The 26,163-nt window shown below is 46.0% G+C and overlaps 1 protein-coding gene across 1 annotated transcript in view; it reads left to right on the top strand.

Moving 5' to 3' along the window:
• CALN1 (calneuron 1) overlaps positions 1-26,163 on the top strand; it is an 87,361-nt gene that overhangs the window by 39,950 nt on the left and 21,248 nt on the right. Inside the window, exon 4 of the mRNA XM_088657765.1 lies at positions 7,307-7,419. Within this exon, the coding sequence (XP_088513891.1) occupies positions 7,307-7,419 (113 nt within the window). The remainder of the gene's footprint in view (positions 1-7,306; positions 7,420-26,163) is intronic.

Genomic DNA, 26,163 nt, shown 5'->3' with positions numbered 1-26,163 from the left:
CTAGGCTGGTGAAGGAGCAATGGAATGAGTTATAATAAATTAATTACACTCTGAGGAGATCCATTGGAATAACTGGACCTAAGTTAGTCTTGTCCATTGATTTCAATAGGTCACCTCTTGAGTAGGAATAAGCAATGGGTTACAGATATTTTTTCAACCTATTTTTTTTTTCTAAATAGTGGTAATTATAGGATCTTTCGATGCTATAATTATAGGATATATGAGTGCCTTTGGTGCATTTACTTCCCACTGAATTAGGGCAGGGGGCAGGAGCAGGAATTCAGACCAAAGCTGCTATTTTCTATTTCAAAACATTTGCGTCCATCCATTTGGCAAACCGGAAAAGCTAATGGGAGTGCAGAGGGTTGGGCGCATGCCGTAGCTGACAAACGTACCAATCCATGCTGATTACTCTGTGCTCATTTCCAAGTACAACTCATTCGTTTTTGACAAACAGTTTCCACTGGCCTCAGGTGTTGCTTGGTAGGTTCATACATCTGCTTAGCTATGGTGCTTTAGGTTTTGTAATGGAATTGGAAGTTTCATAACAGAATTGCCTTTCATCTCCCTTCGGTTCTGCAGTATGATGTATGAGCTCTCCTTCAGGTTGGGTTAGATGACTGGGACTAATTTTATATTAACTGTACTGACTATTCCGCCACGTCCAGGCTCAAATCAAGGTGCTGGTTTCACTTGTTCATTGGTGTATATGTCGTCCTTCAGCCATCTGGAAGGTTTGCAAGAAGATAGTTTCCTTTTCTTTTCTTTAACATGTGTATTTATTACCTGCCCTTCTCCATGCAGTCCTGGGATCAGGCACATACAGAATCAACATAACAGATTAAAATTAAAAAAAACTGAGCAACCATCAGATGTAATAGATCTGCCAAGGGGAGGGTCATTTTTTTATAAAAAAAAAATTCCTTTCATTTTCCACCATCAAAAGCCTGAGCAAAAAGGTATAGTAGTTGACCCAGCAACTGGAGGCTTGCAATGTCTTGAGACAGGTAACCCATTCAGCAAACTGGAAGCCATCACAGGCAATGTCACCTCAATCAAAATTGCCCCTTGCTCACCACAGGGCAGTGGTACTCCTGGGGTCTCCCTTGCAGATCTTTACATCTGAACAGCTCTGTGTGGGTGGAGCTGCTCCTTCTGATACTGAGTTATGTTGATTTTCCAAGTGAGGTCCTCACTAAGGTAAATTCCCAGGAATTTACAAGAGGAGACTCTCTCCACACAGCCCCCCCCCCGATATACAACGGGGCAGGTTCCCCTCTCTTTCTCCAGAAGTCCAACACCATCTCCTTTGTCTTACTAATATTTAGGTGCAAGTTATTCTCTAAGCACCATGTATACTATACGCTTACCAAGGATTATTGAATATTTCATTCAGATATTATCCTCATTAGGGTGATGACTTTTTTACAACCTCATTTCCCTGTATCATAATTTGATGAGCCTCTATTAAAGATTAGATAAAATCTTGCTTTCAAAGAGATTTGATAAAAAACCTCACGCACAAAAGGATTAAAAAAAAAATATTTATCAGTTTTTTGACCATTTTTGAAGTCACTGTAAGCAGATATAAAATTGAACCCAAGCTTTAGAGTCACATATATACAACATTATATAGGGTCATCAAACACACAAGGAAGCTTTTTTAGCTCCAGTAACAGTATAGACGCCGCTAGAGGACGATGTTTTGCTACCTCTCCTGTAGGTTCTTTTCCCAGCATGTCCGGCAGGGTCTGCTGGCCGAGTTTTGAGGTCCCAAAAAGGGGCTTTTACCTTGCGCAGGTGTGACATTTGCATACCCTATATTGCTAAGAACACTCCCCATTGTGGAATGTGGTGTTGTGTCCAAATTTGATATGAAATATATATAGAATTGTTAATACAATTTTATGAAATGGTAAAATGGCATACAAAGAAATTAAAAACGGTTTGTGCGTGACCTTTTTAAATATTTCAATGGAATATACCTCATTTTAGTCATTAATAGGAAAAAGTTTGTCCATTTGTGCTACCGGAAATAATTTTTGAGAAAAAAATGAAAAAGTCATCACCCTAATCCTCATACTACTCTCAAGGCAAAACAGAATAAACACCGCTTGCATGAAACCTAATTTATAATGACTTTGAGTTTGTATTCTAATGTGACTAATCATTAATTACCGTATGAGAAGCAGATGTTGCAGATATGCAGCTGAATAAAGCTGGCCACTGTGTCCACCAGGAATTTAAACTGAAAATCCGTAGTGCCTCATGTTTGCATAATATTGTATAATATTACAGAGACATATGGATCTGTTCTATAGTCTAAAAAAGAAGGATGTTACTCAGAAGGGTGTTTACATTCTACAAATGTAAAATCAATGTAACTTCTGAAGTGTTAGCAGACAACAGCATGTTCCTCTCCTGCAGTTTCCAGCAACTAATATTCAGAAGCATATCGCCTCTGACAGTGGAGGGAGAACATAGCCATCATAGCTAGTAGCTAGTTACAGGTAGGTAGCCGTGTTGGTCTGAGTCGAAACAAAATAAAAAAAATGAAAAAAAAAATTAAATTTTTTTTCTGGTGGCTTCTGTTTCAGTGTATCTGACGAAGTGTGCATGCACATGAAAGCTCATACCAAAATAAAAACTTAGTTGGTCTTTAAGGTGCTACTGAAGGACTTTTTTTATTTTATAGCTAGTAGCTGTTGATGACCTTATCTTCCACGATGCAGAAAAAAACTGGGCCAATGCTTGCCCTAGGGTAGGATTTCCCAAACTTGGGTCTCTAGCTGTTTTTGGACTACAACTCCCATCATCCCTAGCTAGCAGGACCAGTGATCAAGGATGATGGGAATTGTGGTCCAAAAGCAGCTGGAGACTCAAGTTTGGGAAACAGTGCCCTAGCCCAAGCATGGAGGGTGGGAAGGGGTCCTTTGAAAAATAAAGCCCCCCCCCCGAAGCCAAAACAAATGCACAAATAAGGAACCGGGAAGTGATTGTTCAGGTTGCAAATTTATTAGGAGTGGGTCGGCGTCCACCTTAATTCATTTAACTTTATTTGTGGCATATCACTCACATTCTCTTTTTATCATTGCATTTTCAAGTGATCTGCCACTGTGTAAATTGTCTTTTACTGCGTTGTCACTTTACATGACACACAGTTGCTGGTAATCCAAAGTGCCGTGTGACTGATAGAATCTGACTTGATGTCCCTGTGCAAAAAGGAGGAAGGAGTCCGACCTATCTTTCTGAAAGAGATGCTTTGAAAGATACGAGGCTGTGCCCTTCTGCAGATCAGCCTCTCTGTCCAGACCAGGTCACAAATGAAACCGAGTTGAGAGCTTAGTTTTTACACATTATACTTGGAAGGCAGGGCATAGCTTTTGGAACAACATTTCTGCATCCCCTGGAAAGTATCCTCCCTCCGCTTTGTCTGTGGTTGTTATTTTTTCATGTAGAAATCTTCAGTCATGTGAGCCCTCCCCTAGAATCTGAAGCAGGGGTGAGGAACCTGGCCTGCAGAGCCATTTGGTGAATCTATGCCCACCCAACCTTTTCAGTTGCAAAACTGGGGTGTACCCCTGGGCAGGTCCAGGGCCAGATTTTGGTTTGATGAGGCCCTAAGCTACTGAAGGTAATGAGGCCCTTTATATGTCCAGCTGTCCTTTGTCAACAACAATTTGCCACTTTTTTTTGTTGTTGAATATATGCTATATATGGTAATTTATGGACCTATTGGGTCCATACACAACACAAAACACTGTTGCTGTATGTAGGTTTTATTTGTTTTTTATCTTATATTTTGGAAATGTACATCCAGTTTTTTCCCTTTAAATATTTTGGTGGACCCCAAGAGAGTGGGGCCCTAAACTATAGCTTGTTTAGCTTATATGTAAATCCGGCAGTGGGCAAGTCACATGGCCTGCACCCACAATCTTACCCTGAAATAGCGGCGGGGGGTACAGACAAAAGCACGGCTTGAGTCCATGCATACCCTCCAACTCCCTGTAAGAAAAATCCGGGATCAGCAGTGGCGTGGCACCGGAAGTCGCTTCTATGCATGTCCAGACATGCGTAGAAGCGATTTCCGGTGCCCAGACATGGGCAGAGCGGCACCCGAAATCGGTTCTGTGCATGTCCAGACATGCGCAGAAGGAGCCTCCCTGGCAGGTAGGAAATTGGGGGATTTACGGGATTTTTTTTCTGTTCGGGATAACAGCGGGAAACGGATTTAAATACAGGGGTTTCCCGCGAAAAACGGGAGACTTGGCAGCTATGAGGCCATGTGAGAGCGCAGCGCCCAAAATGGCTGCTGCCATCTTGCGCAGAAAAAATGGGGATGTTTTTCTGGGATACTTGGTGGGTGTGCAACTCGTGTCATGCATATCAAAATCTAACAGTGAAGGGAAACGGGTGGTACCACCCCAGCAGTCAACCCTGTGACAACTTGAAAGGTGGCTTCTTCCACACACACCTGTCCAAGTTGGGCCATGGGGTTGGGGGGTGGGGAGGCCAGATAAAGATTTGGTTGCTGCACCAAAAAAAATTCTCAGCCCTGGTCTTACATAAAGTGACTGACTATGTAGTAATGGGTGACGGTTATTACAGTGGTGCCTCGACTTAAGAATTTAATCCATTCAAAAGGCACCTTCGTAGGTCGAAAAATTCGTAAGTCGAAAGGGGCCATTGGAAAGCGATTTCCCATAGGAATGCATTGGAAATGGAAAAATTCGTAAGTCGAAGCAACCCTATCTAAAAATTCGTAAGTCGAAAAACCCCTATCTAAAACCGCCACGGTTTCCTTTCGGATGTCGAGACATTCGTAATTGTGCGGCCATTAGCCCCATTCGTAAGTCAAAAAATTCGGTTGTCGAGTTGTTCATAAGTCGAGGTACCACTGTGTGGGATACAGTTATTATGGGATGTAGCCAAGGCTCCACCCTTCATTTACTTTCATTTTCTTAAGCAGTTGTGTGTGGCCCTATTTTTTATTTTTTTAAAAAAAATCTCTTTTTGCTGGGTCTTCAAAAGTGAGTCACCCTACCTTATATTAATGTAATAAGGTCAAAAAGAGGACCACTTTAACAAGTTGAAATTCTTCTAGTAAAGTGAAAAGGATTCACCAACACAGAACTAGGCCTAATAAAGCTTGCACCGGATCAGTCATAAACACGTGACTTGCATAAACTACTGCTCTAAGTTACAGGTCCAAGCCGATGCCCTCTTTGGATTTTAGAATCATCCCAATTATGTACATATTATCTACAACACTTTATCCTGTGGCACATTGTATCCTTCTGTCGGAACCTAATTTGGACAAGACTGTGATTTAGCTTTCCTTCAGCAACAATAACCCCCATAACGACATTTTATGTAGTAGCTGGAAACACTGCAAACAGCTGCAGAGCTCATTTGCAACCTTTGCCGCCTGTTGCACGATTTTGTGGCATATTAAATCGCTTACGGGTTTATGGGTTGTGTGTGGTCCAAACTCCTTAATGCCCTGCTGCTCCTCGCGGCATTTCGCGGGTGGGGTGGGGTGGGGAATGCCCTGGCAAAAGTTGGCATTGCTAGTTGATTGTATTAATTTACCTTCCAGACGGAAACTAAAAATTAGTTGAAAATGAACTCCTTTGCAAGTATATATTGCTACTTTTCTCTCTCTGTGGAAACATATTGAGATGGTTATTTAAACAGTTGATCTCAACTGATGTTAGTTTTGCAGCTATAGCAGACCAGGGGCTGCCCCACTCTGTTAGTCAAGTCCTTGCTGTTCCCACCCACCCACATCAGTTCCCTGGATTAATGCATTGATCCTTTCTGTTCCCACTCCATGCAACTACTAACCTCACTACTGAATTTCCCAGTCCCATTTCCGATGTAATTTTCTCTAACCTTCCTTTGAACCCCTTTTCACCTTCACTCCCAGGCCCGTGATTTCCCCTTCTTTTTTGATTACCCTCTGCAAACAAACCATTATAACCTCCTGCATTTTCCTGCTCCCACACATTGCAGTTTAATACAAGCTTAAATAAAGCAGGGGTTGAGGGGGGCAGGCGGGGGGACAGACACTGGAAGGTGTCAGTTTAAAACAAAGTTTTGTATACGGAGAAGGGAGTTGGGAGAGCAAAGAGCTTAGAGATGGAGGGCCCTCAACAACACCCATAGGGGAGGTGATGACAAGGACGAATGAGGAAGTGGGGGGAAAGGAGGGGGTGGGGTGTCACTTGGGACGACGCCATTATCCAAGAGGCTGGGTTCCAAGCCCCCCTCTGTAAATATTGAATAAAAAACAGGTGGTAAGAAACTTTCCCTTGTCTTTGTACGTTCCTGGCAACTGGCTGTGGGGGTTGCTTACAGCCACCTGACAGCAGCCCTGTATATATATAATGTTTAATGTTTTTATATATGTTGGAAGCTGCCCAGAGTGGCCCAGTTGTGGCCATAGGTGAACTGGAGGACTTGCTCCCACAAGTGACAATGATGGTTGACCACACTGGATGCTTTTAAAAGAAGAATTAGACCAATACATGGATGAGAGGACTATCCATGGCTACTAGCCACAAATGGTTATGCTCTACTCCCACAGTTGGAGGCAACAGTGTTCTGAATACCAGTTGCTGGAAACCACAGGAGGGGAGAGTCTTCTTGTGTTGGAATCCAGCTTACTGGTTTCCCACTGATGTCTGGTTGGCCACTTTGAAAAAAGGATGCTGAATTAGATAGGCCATTGGCCTGATCCAGCTGTCTCTTCTGATGTTCTCATGTGGGGCTGGTATCTGTGACGATCTTGGCTCCTAGTGACAGATACAAAGAAGCTACTAGGGAAGCAAACCACTACCAGACCCCATATGTTTCTTCTGCCATCATTTTCTTACTAATCCCCCCCCCATTCTTAGTTCATATCTGCACCATTACTTTCCCCCAAATATTCTGGGAAACAACAGTTTGTCCCAACACTCTTAAAACAAATACAGTTCCCAGGAGTCTTTGTGGGGAGCCATCTGCTTTAGAACAAGCTGGGAAAGATCAGTTGGTAGAGCATGAAACTCTTAATCTCAAGGCCGTGGGTTCGAGAACCCATGTTGGGCAAAGGATTCCATCATTGCAGGGTTTTTTGTTTACCCTTGTGGTCACTTCCAACTCTACAATTCTATGCTTCTAAGTATGATGTGGGTATGATATTAGCTCCCCTGGCTGCAATTTGCAGAAAGATGTGTTATAAATTTGAGCCAGAAATTGATAAAATCTCTTAGCATGGCAATGTTAATAAAAGCATTTTGTTGTTGTCTGCCTTTCTTTCCAGGGGATGGTCAAGTTGATTTTGACGAATTCATGACAATCCTTGGACCAAAACTGGTGTCATCAGAAGGACGGGATGGTTTTCTGGGGAATACAATTGACAGCATATTCTGGCAGGTTGGTGGCAAAGTTGTGCTCAAAGTGAGAAGATGTTGGCATTTCTGAGAAGTTAACTTTCTTTTCCTGATCCCCATTTCCACATAATAAATAATAATAATAAATTTTTATTTATACCCCTCCCTCCCCAGTCAAAACCGGGCTCAGGGCGGCTCACACCAATAAAATTACAATAAAACATAAAACGCAATTGATTAAAATAAAATGTGTTTTTGTTACACGTTGAAGAACATTCTAGTGGAAGGATTTTAAAAGTGAGAGCTGTTTTTCAGCAGTGAGGGGCTGTAGGCTGCTGCTGAACGCAGCAGGGAACTCTAAAACAAATACTGGGGAATTTTATGAAAAGGGTAATGAAGATTTTGAGTGGAGTTAAATTCAGGCTCGTCTGTGCTAACTTCCTTGTGGTGCTGTATATCTAAACCGTTTATTTTCCAGCATATAGTGGAACCTCGGTTGTCGAACGTAATCCGTTCCGGAAGACTGTTTGACTTCTGAAATGTTCGGCAACCGAGGCACAATGGGCAGTCGGCAAAGTCTATTGAGAAAATAGAGAACCACAGTTCAGAAGCTGTTTGACTTCCAAGGCATGTTTGAAAATGGGCATATTCACTTCTAGGTTTTCAGCATTTGGGTTCCGAATCATTCAGCTTCCGAGATGCTCAAAAACCAAGGTTCCACTGTACGAGAAAATGTTGAGCTTCTGCAGCCATGAGCGCTCTGTGACAGTGCTGCTAAAATGCCTACTCTTATTTGGGCCACTGTCAAATAGCTCTTACCTTCATGAAGTTCTTCCCAATGTTTAACTGGAATCTCCTTTCTTTTCAGCAATAAAACCACTAGCAGATTTGCAGGGTCCACCCGGTATGATTTCAAATTGAGTGGGGGGCTGTGTGTTGAGATTCCTGCATTGTCCCTTCCAACTCTACAGTTCTACGATTCTAAGGGACGCAGGTGGCACTGTGGTCTAAACCACTGAGCCTCTTGAGCTTGCCAAACGGAAGGCTGGCAGTTCGAATCCCCACAATGGAGTGAGCTCCCGTTGCTCTGTCCCAGCTCCTGCCTACCTAGCAGTTCAAAAGCAAGCCAGTGCAAGTAGATAAATGCTGTGCTGTAAATACAGGCAAATGGAGAGTGGTCCACAGGGCATTATGCTTATTTGGTAGATGTTCCCAGCCCAATTGCTGGTGGCACATTAATACTGGGGGGGGGGGATTGCAAAATGTTAATTAAAAGCAAACAAACCTCAGGGGGTTGCATCAAATTGCTTGGGGGGGGGGGGGGAGAGCAGAGGACGATGCAGCTGGAAAGGCTGCCAGGAACAACAAATGAGGGATGGGTAGAGTCAATCATTTGCCAGCCCAAGCCAATTTCACATGTACTTCACTCCTAAGTCCATCCCATTTTTGGCATCAGCATATTTAAAGCAGGGGCGTGGGTGGCGCTGTGGTCTAAACCCTGAGCCTCTTGGGCTTGCTGATCAGAAGGTTGGTGGTTCGAATCCCTGCGATGGGGTGAGCTCCCGTTGCTCTGTCCCAGCTCCTGCCAACCTAGCAGTTCGAAGGCAAACCAGTGCAAGTAAATAAATAGGTACCACTACAGTGGGAAGGTAAATGACATTTCTGTGCACTCTGGTTTCTGTCATGGTGTCCCGTTGCGCCAGAAGCAGTTTAGTCATACTGGCCACATGACCCGGAAAGCTGTCTATGGGAAAACATCGGCTCCCTCAGCCTGAAAGTGAAATGAGGACCACAACCGCATAGTCGCCTTTGACTGGACTTTGAAAGGACTCCAGGGGTCCTTTACCTTTACCTTCTATGATGGGAGGGGTGGCTAATACCCCAGAGGACGGGATCACACTTCAAAATGACCTTAACAGATTAGACAACTGGGCCCAAAGCAAACAAGATGAATTTTAACAAGGAGAAATGTAAAGTACTACACTTGGGCAAAATAAAAATAAAAATGAAAGGCACAAATACCGGATGGTAGACACCTGGATTGAGAGCAGTACAGTACTGTGTCCAGTTCTGGGCACCACAGTTCAAGAAGGATACTGACAAGCTGGAATGTGTCCAGAAGAGGGCAACCGAAATGGTCAAAGGCATGGAAACGATGCTTTATGAGGAACGGCTTAGGGAGCTGGGCATGTTTAGCCTGGAGAAGAGAAGGTTAAGGGGTGATCTGATAGCCATGTTCAAATATATAAAAGGATGTCATATAGAGGAGGGAGAAAGGTTGTTTTCTGATGCTCCAGAGAAGCGGACACAGAGCAATGGATTCAAACTACAAGAAAGAAGATTCCGCCTAAACATTAGGAAGAACTTCCTGACAGTAAGAGCTGTTCGGCAGTGGAATTTGCTACCAAGGAGTGTGGTGGAGTCTCCTTCTTTGGAGGTCTTTAAGCAGAGGCTTGACAGGCATATGTCAAGAATGCTTTGGTGGTGTTTCCTGCTTGGCAGGGGGTTGGACTGGATGGCCCTTGTGGTCTCTTCCAACTCTATGATTCTATGAATCCATTGGTTTGGGTCCTCCCCTCTGGAGCAGCAGAAAACAGGTCTGTTCCATCTTCCATGTGACAGCCCTTCAGATATTTGAAGAAGGGTATCAAATCACACACAAACCCCAGTCTTCTCCGTGCTGAACATCCCCAGCTCCCTCCATCATTTCTTATATGGTTTAGTTTCCAGCTTTGATCAATGATTAGATCTTACCAATATCACCAAGATCTGTATCAGCACCGTGCAGAAGAGTGAGGGGGGCAGGCATCTCTCTCTTGCTTCTCTTAATTAGTGAAATTGAAGCCTCTTAGTGCGCAGAAGTGCATTAGCGGGGGACTGCATTTGCAAAATAATGCTCATAAAGTGCTGCCCTGGTCAGGTAATTGTCACCTTGGGATAAAGCCCAGTTGAGTAGCTGTTACAATTAGATTTGTCACCTTACCAAATAAAATGTAATTGCAAAAGCCCAGCAGCTAGGCTTTCCTGTACAAGACTGAATTGCATGAGAAGGAAAATCACATTAGTGAGGAGAGTTCTGAGGACCTGTGGGCTCTGCCTCCACAGTCAGAGGCAGCAAAGATTCTGGGTACCACTTTCTGGAAAATGCAGGAGGGGAGATTGTTCTTGTGCCCAGGCCATTGGCCTAATCCAGCAGGCTCTTCTTATCTTCTTGGAATCATAGAATAATAGAGTTGGAAGAGACCACAAGAGTCATCCAGTCCAACCCCCTGCCAAAGAAGGAGACTCCACCACACTCCTTGGCAGCACGTTCCACTGTCGAACAGCTCTTACTGTCAGGAAGTTCTTCCTAATGTTTAGGTGGAAAACAACCTTTCTCCCTCCTCTATATGACATCCTTTTATATATTTGAACATGGCTATCATATCACCCCTTTAACCTTCTCTTCTCCAGGCTAAACATACCCATCTCTCTAAGCCGTTCCTCATAAGGCATTGTTTCCAGGCCTTTGACCATTTTATAACATACTGGTCAGGATGCTAAACAGGAACCCTGTTACAGGGCCATCTTAAACGCCCCTGCCGCTGTGGTGCGCCGGATCTCTCCGGCGCCCTCCCGCCCCGTTTCCCAGTGCAGTGGGCGGGTGGGTGCAGCGGCGGGCGGGCAGGCAGGCACAGCGCGATCTCTCTGGCGCCCTCCCGCCCCGTTTCCCAGCGCGGTGGGCGGGTGGGCGCAGCGCGCAGCGCAGCTCCCACAGGCGCAGCTGCGCGGCGGACCGGCGGATTGGCTGGCCAGCGGGTGGGCGCAGCTCGTGGCGCCTTTCTGGCAGGCCGGCGCCATGGTGCCCTGCGCCACTGGGGGTCTACCTAGAGCCGGGCCTGCCCTGTTATCCAAGAAGGTACACTAGGCTCCATCAGGTACCGCTACGCCCAAGGCTACCCAGTAGCTAAACTATGGAATGGTATAAGAGCTGCCACACACTGTTTATGAAAACACGTAGAGGCATAGGTGCCAAGTTCCGGATTGAAAAATCCGGGATCAGCAGCGCCACCACACCGGAAGTCGCTTCTACGCACTTCCGGACATGCATAGAAGCAACTTCTGGCGCTGCGGACATTTTGGAAATGGGCACAGCGGCATTGGAAGTCGCTTCTACACATGTCCAGAAGTGCGTAGAAGCGACTTCCGGTGCCGGCGCGGCACCAGAAGAACATGGCCACCGGCAGGAGCTCCGTAATCCGGGGGAATACGGGGTATTTTGCCATTTGGGACACCTGCGGGAAACGGTAAGAAAATACGGGGGTTTCCTGGGGAAAACGGGGTACTTGGCAGCTATGCATATAGGTGGTGTGAGATCATATGCCGCTTTGAGGATGCTGGATTAGATTGGCCTTTGACCTGATCCAGCAGGGCTCTTTATATGTTCTCTGTTTGGAGAGTGATGGGCTTTTTTTATGTTTTACCATATTGGCCTGAATATAAGCCACACTTTTTTTTCCAAATCCCGACCGTGAAAAGTTAAAGTGTGGCTTATATTCATGACCTTACGCTGCCGGCAAAGCGGCTCTGCTCCCTCCGCCCCCAGTAAGCAGCCCGGGTATTTCCCCCCCCCTCAATTGTAAAGGTGCGGCTTATTTGTGGGTGCATCTTATATTCGGGCCAATACGGTATTTGCAACTCTTTGTCATGCACGCTACAAGAGAACTTAAAACCAAAGACAGACACGCAAATACATCTTCTTTTCTTTTCTTTTTCTTTGAGTAGGGAGATCAAATATAAATTTGATCTCTGCAGAGGGCACAGTGCTCCAAAAAAATGAAGCATTTCCCCCTCTGCAGAGACCCTGTAACTGACAATCATGCTTCCAGTACCAGTCAGGTGATTGGTGGTTGGGGCAACCCCCTTAGCATGTTGGCCAGTGGAATCATGGCAGCAGGTGATTGACAAGTGGGTGGGACAAGTGGAGGTGGCCAGATCCAGTTCCTTACTTCTGATGTGTATTGGCACACCCACCCACACGGTTTGCCCAGCCAAAATACAAAAGGAAATTATCCATTGTATTCAACTTTTTAAATAGCCTTCTCCGTCTGAAATGTTTGTGGATCAAAATGAATCGATCTTGTCTCTAGAGGCAAAATAAATAACGCAATATGGGAAGCAATAATGTGAAGTGTCAGCAGAAGCAATATCATTAATTATATGCCCTCGGTTGCATTTGGCCCATAAAAGGAGCATCTTTGCTCAGCTATTTTGATTTTTGAGCTGATTTAAATGTTATTTCAAAGCTGCATAAATCTCTGTCTTCAGAATGGAAAGCGAACTGAAGTGGGCATTTTTCTGCTGCTGCTGCTGTTGTAATTTCTGAGAAGTTCCCGTCACCTCTTTTTAATCAAATTCAAACCTGCAAAAGATTACGTTGTTATGTGCTGTGAGTAGCTCACTTTGAAAGAGGTGAGGATGGCTGACCACACAGGCAGGTGGACCGTTTGTTCCCAGTAGGGTTGAGCACCAGATTTGACCAAATCTCAAAATGAATTGGGCCAATTCCGGGAGAATCCAGGCTTTGCCTAAGTCAACTGTAGGTAGCCCTGAATTGCCTTGGGCCACCTAGAATGTCCTGAGCCGGTCAAGCGGTGGTGGTCAGGCAGAGTCAGGCATGGAGTTTCCTCTCCTCCCTCGGTAGCCTCAGAAGCAAGAAGAACAAACAGTTCATATTGTATGGCTTTTGATTCAGTCACCAGACAAAGGATCCATGTCTCCATGCATAGGAGACGTTGGCTACTCTGAGTCCCTCCTCTCTCTCTCTCTCTCTCTTTTTAAAAAATACTTTTATTCATAGAATCATAGAGTTGGAAGAGAGCACAAGGCCCATCCAGTCCAACCCCCTGCCAAGCAGGAAACACCATCAAAGCATTCTTGACATATGCCTGTCAAGCCTCTGCTTAAAGACCTCCAAAGAAGGAGACTCCACCACACTCCTTGGTAGCAAATTCCAAGGCTTTCATATCACCCCTTAACCTTCTCTTCTCCAGGCTAAACATACCCAGCTCCCTAAGCCATTCCTCATAAGGCATCATTTCCAGGCCTTTGACCTTTTTGGTTGCCCTCTTCTGGACATGTTCCAGCTTGTTAGTATCCTTCTTGAACTGTGGTGCCCAGAACTGGACACAGTACTCCAGGTGAGGTCTGACCAGAGCAGAATACAGTGGTATTTTTCACAAATTTATATATACACAATAACAAATATGCAAATAACAAAAATACAATTAAGACAAACAAACAATACAATCACAAATAAAGATAAACAAAAAAGAAAAACAGAAGCAAAAAAGGAAAAAGAATCTACAACAATAAAATTTCTTTTATCCTTACTAACTTTTTACTGTTCCATCATGGGGGGGGGACTTCCCTCTGTTCCTCCTTCTGAGCTTCTTTTTCTATCACTTCTTTAGCAGACTCATCTTATAAACCTATCCTAACCTAATTTTAAATTCAATTTTCAACACAAACTAATTCTAGAACAAACTGAAAACTTCCTTCTACTTCCCTCGGATATCTTATATATTATAATGGTGGTTTTTTTTTTCTGCCACTCTTCTTCCATCTCTTCCTCCTCTTGGTCACAGAGTCTCCCAGTCATCTCGGCAAGTTCCCTATACTCCATCATCTTCATCTGCCAGTCATTTATCGCCGGTATCTCTTGCGTCTTCCATAATTTAGCTATTAACAACCTAGCTGCAGTTGTGGCATACAAAATGAATGTCTTATCTTTTACATTAATTTCCTCTCCAACCATCCCAAGCAAAAAGGCCTCTGGCTTTTTATGAAATGTATATTTCAATACCCTTTTCAACTCATTATAAATCTTTCCCCAGAAGTCCTTTATCTTGGGGCAATTCCACTACTCTGAGTCCCTCCTCTTCCATCTCCCACAACATCCTGGAAACCTACAGGAAGTAAGAGGAGTCACATCCCTCCACATTCTCTGTTCTTGAATGCAGAGGGACCTTCTAGCCCTTGAACTGGGAGGGTCTCTCATACTCTCTGGGGAGGTCCCTGCTGTCTGCTCTCTAATTTTCCCCTCCTCATCCTCCACTATCTTATAACTCGGGATTTCCTTATTCAGATGTACATCATCCCTGTCTCCCTCTGCTCCTGAAACTGCTGGAGACTCCTCCTCCTCCTCCTCCTCCTCTGAGAGGAATCAATCAGACCGACGGCTCATTTCCCATTCCTCCAGTTCAGTCCCTGACAGGCAATAAGAGAAGCAGGCTTTAGGTGGGAAGAAGGAAGCCAGGTAGGCAGAAAGAAGAAAGTCAAGTGGGTGGAAAGAAGGAAACTTTGTGAAACCTTTATTGAACTAACAGAACTGGGCAACAGGGCAAAGCAACTGCTTATATACATTTCTGAAGGCCTGGGCCACTCCCACTCCCAACGTGATTGGCTGTCTAAACTTCCTAGCTGCGAATCGTGACTCAGAGTTTAAGGGCCAATGGCAGAGGTCCAAATCCTGAAATGTTCTGTGATTGGATATCATGTATCGAATCAGATCACAGGGGCTCAGAACCCTTAGTCCAGGCTCAAGCTCAAGCAAACACAGACCACTGAATACATAACATTTTCCATCTCACCTTTCCTATCCATTGACTGCCTCTCCTTCCTTCCTGATGCCCCACCCCCTGAATCAGCACCCCTTAGAATTGAATCCTCCACTCCATGGTTACTGAGCAGATTATTCAATTGGGGAGGGGGAAGGCAGTGTGTTTCTTTGCAAGCAGGGCGCTCTTTCGGGGACTCCTCCACTCACCTGCAGTACAATCCTTTGCAAACCTGTGAAGATTGAAACCACCACCACCCCACTCTAGATGGAAGGGAAGTAGATGCAATGTCTCATTCCCTCTTCTAACCATCGTAGCAAAAGAACGATATTTCTATATTTGGAGTGGGAGGGCATTTGTCTTTCATCTCTGAATGGGTTTATCAGCACAAGGAAATATTTCCTGCATTTTTGCACACCATACAATACTATCAGTGTGTGTGTGTGTGTGTGTGTGTGTGTGTTACATTAAAAATTAGGTAAAAATCAATTAGATATTGCAATTAGGTATTGCGGGTGTCGCTGTGGCCTAAACCACTGAACCTCTTGAGCTTGCTGATCGTAAGGTTGGCAGTTTGAATCCCCACAAGGGGGTGAGCTCCCATTGCTCTGTCCCAGCTTCTGCCAACTTAGCAATTCCAAAGCACATCAGTGCAAGTAGATAAATAGGTACCGCTGTGGCAGGAAGGTAAGCGGCGTTTCCATGCACTCTGGTTTCCGTCACGGTGTTCTGTTGCACCAGAAGCGGTTTAGTCCTGCTGGCCACATGACCTGGAAAGCTGTCTGTGGACAAACACCAGCTCCTTCATCCTGAAAGTGAGATGAGCGCCACACCCCATAATCGCCTTTGACTGGATTTAATCATCCAGGGTTCCATTACCTTTTACCTTATGACCCCATGCATGTTTATTCAGCTCAGAAGCAGTCTTCTATTTAGTGAGATATTTCCTGTTCACCGTCTTTAAAAGATGTTAAGAAATGGCATCTGCTGGAAGTTTACTCTCCTAGCAAACCTTAGATCTGAAGTGGTAGTGGTGAGTGTTATTTTATTGATTTTATTTAAATCAGAACCAGTGAGGACAGTGAATGTCCTGTGTGAGTGCCTGGAGGTGGTTGGAGGATGGATGGCGGTTAACAGATTGAGGTTGAATCCTGACAAGACTGAAGTACTGTTTCTGGGGGACAGGAGGTGGGCGGGGGGGGGACTCCCTGGTCCTGAGTGGGATAAGTGTGCCCCTGAGGGACCAGGTGCGCAGCCCGGGAGTCATTTTGGATTCACAGTTGTCCATGGAGGCACAGGTTAATTCTGTGTCCAGGGCAGCTGTCTATCAGCTCCATCTGGTATGCAGGCTGAGACCCTACCTGCTCGCAGACTGTCTCACCAGAGTAGTGCATGTTCTGGTTATCTCCTGCTTGGACCACTGCAATGTGCTCTACGTGGGGCTACCCTTGAAGGTGACCCGGAAACTGCAATTAATCCAGAATGCGGCAGCCAGACTGGTGACTGGGAGCGGCTGCCAGGACCACATAACACCGGTCCTGAGAGATCTACATTGGCTCCCAGTACATTTCCGAGCACAATTCAAAGTGTTGGTGCTGACCTTTAAAGCCCTAAACAGCCTCGGTCCTGTACACCTGAAGAAGCGTCTCCACCCCCATTGTTCAGCCCGGACACTGAGATCCAGCGCCGATGGCCTTCTGGTGGTTCCCTCACTGCGAGAAGCAAAGCTACAGGGAACCAGGCAGAGGGCCTTCTCGGTAATGGCACCCACCCTGTGGAATGCCCTTCCATTGGAGGTCAGAGAGATAAACAACTACCTGACATTTATAAAATACTTAAAGGCAGCCCTGTTTAGGGAAGTTTTTAATCTGTGATATTTTAATGTATTTTAGTGTGTGTTGGAAGCCGCCCAGAGTGGCGGGGAACGGGGACCCGGCCAGATGGGCGGGGTATAAATTATTATTATTATTATTATTATTATTATTATTATTATTATTATTATTATTTGTGCTATTTGTACCATTTAGAAGGCAATAGCGTATCATGTTGGGTTTTTGCTTGACATATACATGAAGCACAGTGCAGAAAAAAGCTTTGGGACAATGAAGACTATTGTAGTAAATATGCTTGCTTTCCCACTATGGAATAATGTTGTAGTTAGAATGCTTGGACTAGCATCTGGGCGACCAGGGTTCAAATCCCTGCTCAGCTGTGAAACTCATCAGGTGACCTTGGGCCAGTCCCTGTCTCTAAACCTAATCTACCTCACAAGGTTGTTTTGAGGATAAAATAGGAAAAAAGGACCATGTACACTCCCTTGAGCTCCTTAGAGGAAAGTGGGAATATAAATGTGAGAAATGAATAACGAAGATTAATGTAGAGCTGAATTACTAATATGAAGTAGACACTGATAGGAGAGTAATTGCTGTTTGAGGTCTATAAACATATTTTAGAGATAACATTTGCATGAAAATTTCCATTTCTTTGAGAAGCCATGAGTGCTAAATGGTGCCATTTATAATTTCTTAGTTGATTTCCAATTAAAACTTGCAAGTTTAATCCGTTGGGAAATTCTCACACGTCTGGACTAGAAAATAAAGACTTTGCAAGATTATGTGTTCCCTTTGATTTGGAGTAAATCCATTTTCAGCATCCATTGAGATTTAAAATTCGGAGGCAGGGGGACCGACATGCATGCAGGATTCTTAGATCCTGTAGCTTCTAAGTCATCCCAACTGTTTTCTCCTTTTCATCATATTTTCTTCTCCTTGTTTTATTTTAATTCTATGAGGTTAATTGAATTGACATAAGATTAGCATACAACCCATTATCTACTGGGGCACTATCCTGCTACAGAACTGGCTTAATAACATGCATCAAGGGGCCTGGGTTTATATAAACCTGGTCCAATAAACCTTATTTTCCTGCTAGAATCCAGAAAGTTGAATACCAAGTAACCCGTTCTAAATTGGGAAGATGTTTGCTGCTAATGTTACACTTGTCCATGCACTGACAACCTCAAGCCTGGATTAGTGCAATGTGCTTAGCTGGTGCAGAACATATTGGTTAGTTTGCTTGTGACTACTACTGCCGGTGGCGCCATGGGTTAAACCACAGAGCCTAGGGCTTGCTGATCAGAAGGTCAGCGGTTCGAATCCCCGCGACGGGGTGAGCTCCCGTTGCTTGGTCCCTGCTCCTGCCAACCTAGCAGTTCGAAAGCACGTCAAAGTGCAAGTAGATAAATAGGTACCACTCCAGCGGGAAGGTAAACGGCGTTTCCGTGCGCTGCTCTGGTTCGCCAGAAGCAGCTTTGTCATGCTGGCCATATGACCTGGAAGCTGTACGCCGGCTCCCTCAGCCAATAACACGAGATGAGCGCCACAACCCCAGAGTCGGTCACGACTGGACCTAATGGTCAGGGGTCCCTTTACCTTTAGTTTTACTACTGCTATCATATAGCACTTTAATTATAGGATGATCACTGGCTGCCAATTTGCTACTGAGTCAGGTTCAAGGTGTTACTACTCACATATAAGGATATACACAGCCCAAGATCAGATTGCTCAAGGTACCGCTTTATTCCTTATACTGTATTTTTCCATGTATAAGGTGCCCCCATGAGGGCCGCTATGTTTTGAACAGCAAAAAAGAGGACGCTATTACGACCCTTATTTTAACTACCCCTACTATATGTAGGCTATAGAAGCTGTGATACATTGCTGAGGGGGCAGGAGAAGAGAGGAGGGAAGCAAGTCTTCATTCACCAGTTATGTCAATATTGTATCTCATGCTGAAAGTATAGCCACACAGACATTTTGGCAAATTTGAAAAATCCACCTGGAAAGAAATTTTACCCCTGAAAAAGAAGATGAGCACAGCACCCCATAATCGCCTTTGACTGGACTAGAAGATGCCCTAGAAGATTGGGTTGTTGCTTTCACTTTTATTATGCATTTTGTGGTTTTATATCTTGATTTTATTCTGTTAACCGACCTGAAACCCCCAGGTATAGGGTGGTATATAAATTCCATAAATAAATAAATACATACATACACAAAAGATTTAACCCAAAATCAATATTTTAAACATCAAACGGAACAACTTTGAACTTTTTTTGGGGGGGGGTCATCCAAAGTTGTTGAGTTTCTTTGTAGAGATCACCCAAAGTTAGGGTTACCAAAGCCCGAACCCCTGTGTATAAGACATCCCCCAATTTTTGACTATTTTTTTAATCAAAAAATATTCTCTTATATACAGAAAAATATAAATATTCAGCTGGTCACTATGATTCTTCCAAAGATATCAGAAGCCTGCTCTGAGGAAGAAGAAGAGTTTGGATTTGATATCCCGCTTTATCACTACCCGAAGAAGTCTCAAAGCAGCTAACATTCTCCTTTCCCTTCCTCCCCCACAACTAACACTCTGTGAGGTGTGTGGGGCTGAGAGACTTCAGAGAAGTGTGACTAGCCCAAGGTCACCCAGCAGCTGCATGTGGAGGAGCGGAGACGCGAACCCGGTTCCCCAGATTACGAGTCTACCACTCTTAACCACTACACCCCACTGGCTTTCTGAAGTCACTCAGCCTCTTCCTGATATACACGTCTGGTGCATGCTGCATTTCTGCTTGAGGTGAAATGGGAATGGGTCTCCCCGCACTCCCACTGCCAGTGCCATTCCTCTCTTATGTGCATTTTCAGCAGAGCATCAACTTCTGTCCAGATCTCAGGAGATCTCATGCACTATTGTGAGTTTTTGGCAAGATATTATGGCCTCTCTCTGGAAACCAGGGCCTCTGCCAGGGCCGCTTCTCCACTGGCAGTGTAGGTGGGTGCAGTGGAATAACAATAACAATAATAAATTTTATTTATACCCCACCCTCCCCGGCCAAAACCGGGCTCAGAGCGGCTAACATCAAATATATAACATATTAACATAAAATCAGGCCGTCAATTAAAATACATCCTAAAATCAAATCGGAATCAAAGTGAAATCCAGTCAGATGGCAACCGCAGATTAAGGTTGGGGACCTAACTGTTTGTACTGATCTTATATGAGCCTTTGAGAAAAGTTGGGCAGGCCACTTTCATACAAGTTCTTATAAGGAGAGAGGGGGAGTCAGACTGGACCCTGATGGAAGAGGAAAGGCAGGTTCCACACCTAAGACTCTTGCCGCTCAAGGCAGGAGCTTCACCTTGCCTCCTCTCCTTGCCTTCTGCTGATCTTACATGGGGCAGGAGAGTAAAAATCAGCATTCGGCTGAAGCAACACTTCCAGGGAACTTCTAAGCAGGAGCCTTAAAAGTGTCATTTCTTGGTTTTGTATGTGATTTCCTGGAGGGTCACAGGACATCAGGGATTGAGTTCTGGAGAACAATACAGCTGTCGGTGATTTTTTTTGCGTTTATATATGGTCTTGCCCACCTTTGAATAATGGCAGGGGGTCCTCTGCCGTGCCTTTTACAACCCGAGTGAAATGTCACTCAGCTGGTGCAGGTTGCCGACGTCAAAATTAATCAGAATTCTCCTAATTTCATAACAGTGTGTTTGCATGCAATACGTAGCACTGCTTCCCATCACTGTGTCTCCTCTGTAAATCCTCCTCTCGCTTGCAATGGTTATTTAAAAAAAAAAAAAAACAAGCAAGCCAAACACACCTGCATTAGGGCTCCATTAGTGTATGCTTTGCTGTCAATTCCCCCCCCCCCCAAAAAAAATGGTGCTTGTATTTTCTAAGGCTGTATCATTCTTGCTTCAGGTAGCCCTCCCTTCTCTGCTGCAGCACCCGGCATAGTAATGAGGCGGTTACCATGGAAATATGAGCATGACTCGTTCTGCCGTGTAGCTCTTCTGATTTTTATGAACTTCTTTCCAGCTTCTGGAAGGCTTCCCGCGGAATGTGTGCAACAGCCTCGGAGATGGGAGCACTGCAGTGCAATGTGAAGTCTCTCTCTCTCACACAAATAATATGCACTCCATTATTATTTCAATGAGGCTATTTTAAGGACAGCGAAAGGGGGTGGGGGTGGGTGGGAAATGAGTTGACCGCAGGAATTGCTTTAGTTAGGAACACAGGAAAAATAGGAACCTGCCTTACGCCAGACCCATTAATACACCTAGTCCTGTATTCAGGGCCGTCCCTAGGCCCGGGCTGGGTGGCGCAAGGCGCCAGGGCGCCTGGCCATCAGGGGCGCGGAAGGGGCACGGAACGCTGGTGTCTGCCTCTGTGCGCCTCTGCCATTGAGCGGATTCAGGCCGCTCTCCAGAGGCGCGCAGGGAGCGCTGGCCTAGGACCACCTGAACAGCTGAGAGGCGCAGCATGGCGGCCCCAGGCTCGCGCTCTCCACATGCCTCCGGAACTTCACACGAGGAGCGGGAGCCTGGGGCCGACTCCTCCGTGCCTCTCAGTTTTTGAGTGGCTTCAGGCCGCTCTCCGGAGGCGCGCAGGGAGCACGAGCCTGTGGCTGCCTCCTCTGCGCCTCTCAGCTCCCCACGCGCCCCTCCTTCCCGCCTCACTCACGGGGGGGGGGGCGCCAGAGGGATCTTGGCACCAGGGCGCCAGATATGGTCAAGACAGCCCTGCCTGTATTATTTCTACTGATTGGCAGTGGCTCCCCAGGGCTTTAGGGGGGAGCTGGAGATGCCAGGACTTCTGCTTGCAAGCCAGAAGCTCTACCACTGAGCTGCAGTCTCTCCCCCCCACCTCCCGCAAAAGAAACCCAGCCAAAACCAAGGTATTCCCTTCCCCAGTATAGCTGAAGGAGCGTCTCCACCCCCCATCGTTCAGCCCAGATACTGAGGTCCAGCTCTAAGGGCCTTCTGGCAGTTCCATCCCTGCGAGAAGTGATGTTGCAGGGAACCAGGCAGAGGGCCTTCTCGGTAGTGGTGCCTGCCCTGTGGAACGTCCTGCCATCGGAAGTCAAGGAAATAAACAACTATCTGACTTTTAGAAGACATCTGAAGGCAGCCCTGTTTAGGGAAGTTTTTAATGTTTGGTGTTCTATTGTGCTTTTGATTCTGTTGGGAGCTGCCAAGAGTGACTCGGGAAACCCAGACAGATGGGCGGGGTATAATTAAATTATTATTATTATTATTATTATTATTATTATTATTATTATTATTATTCCCTATCCATATCTTGGAAATCAGGAAGCTGACTTATACTGAGTCAGTCCATTGCTCCAACTAGTTCAGGATTGTTCACACTGGCTGGTAGACAGGAGACATTCCCAGTCTTAAGTGGAGATGCCAGGGACTGGATTTGGGACCTTCTGTGAGCAAAAACCACCAGCGCTTAATACTTTTGTCTGAGTTTTTCTTTTCTTTTTTCCATAAAAAGAAATCTAGATTTGGAAAGGACCTCAAATGTTGTGTAGTTCAGACCCTCTCAGTACAGGATCTGCAAGGCAGGATGTAGATTACAGCTTCCCTGACAGATGTTTAAAAATGTTTAGGATTGCGGCTTAAGGCTGCCCAGTTTTGAACAAGGTACCTGAGAGTAAGCTCCATTGAATACAGTGGGACTTCTTTCTGAGTAGACACTGTACAGCTCCATTTCATACCCGTCAACTCCCGGACTGAAAAATCCAGGATCAGCAGCGGCGCAGCTCCGGACGTCGCTTCTACGCATGTCCAGACATGCATAGAAGCGACTTCCGGTGCCCAGACATGGGCAGAGCGGCACCGGAAGTTGCTTCTACACATGTCTGGACATGTGTAGAACATAGGTGCCAACTCCCAGATTGAAAAATCTGGGTTTGGCACCGGAAGTCGCGCTGCAGCCATTTTGGAACTGGGCAGAGCAGCACCGGAAGTCGCTTATACACATGCTCTGCCCATTTCCAAAATGGCCGCAGCACCAGAAATCACTTCTGTGCATGTCCAGAGACTCCAGACATGCGCAGAAGGAGCCTCTCCGGGCCGGTAAGAATCCTGGGAATTTATGGTTTTTTAAAAAAAAAAATCCGGGCTGCCAGCAGGAAATGGCTGGAAAAATGGGGGTTTCCCATGAAATACGGGAGACTTGGCAGCTATGGCGTAGAAGCGACTTCCAGTGCCGCTCTGCCCAATTTTTGAAAATCTGGGGGAATCACGGGATATTTCGCCATTCGGGACAACAGCGGGAAACGGCTTTAAAAACAGGGGTTTCCTGTGAAAAATGGGAGACTCGGCAGGTATGCTCCATTTACAACAAATGAATCAACACGCCCCGTGTTTCCTGGGGGGTGGGGTGGCTGGCTGTAGAAGCATTGTAATTAAAGAATTTAAAGAGGATTGGCTACATTTCCCTCCAAAATTATAAGAAGGTCTTCGTATGCCAGCTTCACCATTTTCTTCATTTAGTGCCTTCATTTAGTGCAGGACTTTGTTTTTGCACCTACACACACACTCGAACACAGAGAGTACACTTTTAATTGTTCTCTGAGACATGGAGGGGAGGAAAAAGGAAAATGGGGACATTTCAGGATCAAATCAGAAACCAGGATGGCTTCTGTAATTTCGGGACTGTCTCTGGAAAATCAGGACACTTGGAGGGTTAGCACATCTTTCTTTACAACGCTCTTGTGAGGTAGGTTCAACAGAGAGGTTGCAATTGGCTCGAGGTGACTGGTGTCTGTATATGAAATTGATGTGCAATGAAAGCAAATGCAGGGGGGGGGGACTTTTTGATGTAGAATCGGATGCCCTATTTTCATCAGAGAAATGTTGGATTGCCTGCGAAATACTTGGTCAGCAAGAACAAAATGGGACATCACTGGGCCACAGGAATTATAGCAATTGTTCCTCTACATTCCAGGAGCAATTTGTCTGTACATATTTTGCTTCATGTACCATAAATAGTGTGCATTTGCAATGTCCCCAAAGCCAGTGGCTTCTCTTGGGCAACGTTAAACTCTCGGTTGTTGGAACACTTATGCTTTTGTTAATATTGATTTCCAAGCTGAGTGAGTTGGCCAACTGAGGATGAAAAAAATATATATTCCAGTCTACTGGGCCTGCGACCTTAAATCGCTTCAATTAATGTCGGTCTGAGCATTGGAGTATGCGCTGGCTGGGACTCCCTATGGCCCTGAACATAGACCAGCAACAAAATGTTCTGTTGGTCTGCGGCATTGGGATTTCGCTTGCCAATGCAAATTGCTCAGTATCTCATTCCTGTGTTTGGGAAGGAAAGGTTCATTTACAATTATATTTTTGGTCTGCTGGCTGCTTTGCTTTTGATTGCAGAATAATCTTTGCAGTCTGAAAGGGTTCGCCAGTCGTACTCCGATGAGGATTTGCGGGGGGAGGGGGGAACGAACAGAGAAGATGAAATGGCTTTTCCTTCTTGTGGAATTTAGGGGTGCAGATGGAGGGGAAGCTGCCTTGATATGTACCCCCCCCCTTCTATCAGAGCAGGAAAAATGCTTCGGAGGGTAGTTTTGTTTTTTGATCCAGAGTTTCTATAGGGAATTGGGGGTAGGGGAGTATTTAATTTCTACAAAGTAACCTTACAGGTATAAAGTTGATCTCTGTCTTTCAATTAAAGGTGAATGTGTGTGACAATCACCAGAGGCATAGCTAGCTGCTCTGGCACCTGGAGCAACGGGGAAAGGCGATCCACCCACGGGGGCGGCGGGGCGATCTGCACATGGGGGCACCGCAGCGATCCGCCCAGGGGGACAGCACAGTGAACTGCCCTTGGAGTCCGCCTGACGGGCTCAAGCCCCATGCTGCCGTTTCAGACAGCACGGGGCCCCGATCCACTACGTAACTCCCAGGAGAGATGCGTGGCTCTGGCGCATTGCAAGCTAGGCCCTGCGGTAAGTGCCCCCTGGTGTGCCATTTTGTCACCCCCTCAGGGATGACATGTGGGGCAGACCGCACCCCCGCGCCCTCCTTCTTTCTCCCTTGGCCATAGCTGCCAAATCTCCTGTTTTTCGCGGGAAACCCCGTATTTTAAACTGTTTCCCGCTGGCAGCCCGGATTGGAAAAAAATCCGTAAATCCCCCGGATTTCAGTACCTGCCAGGGAGGCTCCTTCTGCGCATGTCTGGACATGCGCAGAACAAATTTCGGGAGGTCTGCCCATGTCTGAGCACCGGAAATCAGGCAGAGCGGCATCGGAAGTCACTTCTGAGCATGTCTGGACATGCGTAGAAGCGACTTCCGGTGCCGCTCTGCCCATGTCTGGGCACCAGGAATCGGGCAGCGCCGGCACCAGAAGTTGCTGATCCCGGATTTTTCTAACCGGGAGTTGGAAGGTATGCCCCTAACAATGACAAGCTGCCCTTTGGCTCTGTAAAAAGACAGAAGTGGCACACTTTGTTCCAGGGCAGGGGAACATTCAGCCCACGGGCCAGTCTTGGTCTGCCAAGGAATCCAATTTGACCCGCAAGACCATTTCTCCGAAACCAACCGCACCTGTCAGTCAGCTGACATTACTGGATGATATCAGCTGATGAGCGGGCACAAAGTTTAATCCTGCTGGGTGCTGGACTGCCAGCTGATAAGTGAAGAGTTCGTTCCTGCTGACCTTGGAGCTGACCTTGTCAGGCTGTTCTCTGAACAGTGTCTGCCATTCATCAAATGCCTGGGTAAACAGGAATGTTTGAAAGCTCCTCCTGAAACTCAGTGAAGAGACAGGCACAACTCACTGGGTGGAGGGGTGACATTCCACAAATGGGGAACTGCCACTGAAAAGGCGCTGCTATGGTATGGGTCAATGCCAACTGGGCATCACCAACTAGGGCTCAACTCTCTATCATAGTGTCACAGTGGCCGGAGTGGACTACTTCAGAGTAACGACGCTACGCAGCTCTGCATTTTATTCTTTTATTGGTGCTGCGTATTTACAGTGCTCAAGTCATTGCTATTTACACGGAGTGATGTTGTCAGTCGGTTTCAGAACCTCCTAATGGCTTTTGGCGCGTCTTTCTCCAACACAAAAGCTTTGGCAGACCCATCCTCTTTCCCCTCCTCTTTCTACGTAATTCCGGAGTTGGGGGGATGGGTCTCCCGCCCTTATTCGCCCCTTCCTGTCCCACCTGGGACCCTGGCTCCTCTACCTTGCCTGAGCCTCGGACACGACTTCCTGCTTCCCCACTGGAATCGGAACTCTCTCTGCTTCCCCCTGTGCTCGGGGATTGGCTTGAACTTAGGAGGGGAGGGACTTCGCGATATCCCCTGTCCCTCACATCCACCCCCCTCCCAA

This window comes from Zootoca vivipara, chromosome 14, assembly GCF_965207765.1.
Source record: "Zootoca vivipara chromosome 14, rZooViv2.hap1.1, whole genome shotgun sequence".
Taxonomy (NCBI): domain Eukaryota; kingdom Metazoa; phylum Chordata; class Lepidosauria; order Squamata; family Lacertidae; genus Zootoca; species Zootoca vivipara.
Note: the sequence above shows the minus strand (reverse complement) of the source record. Positions and strands in the feature narration are given on the sequence as shown.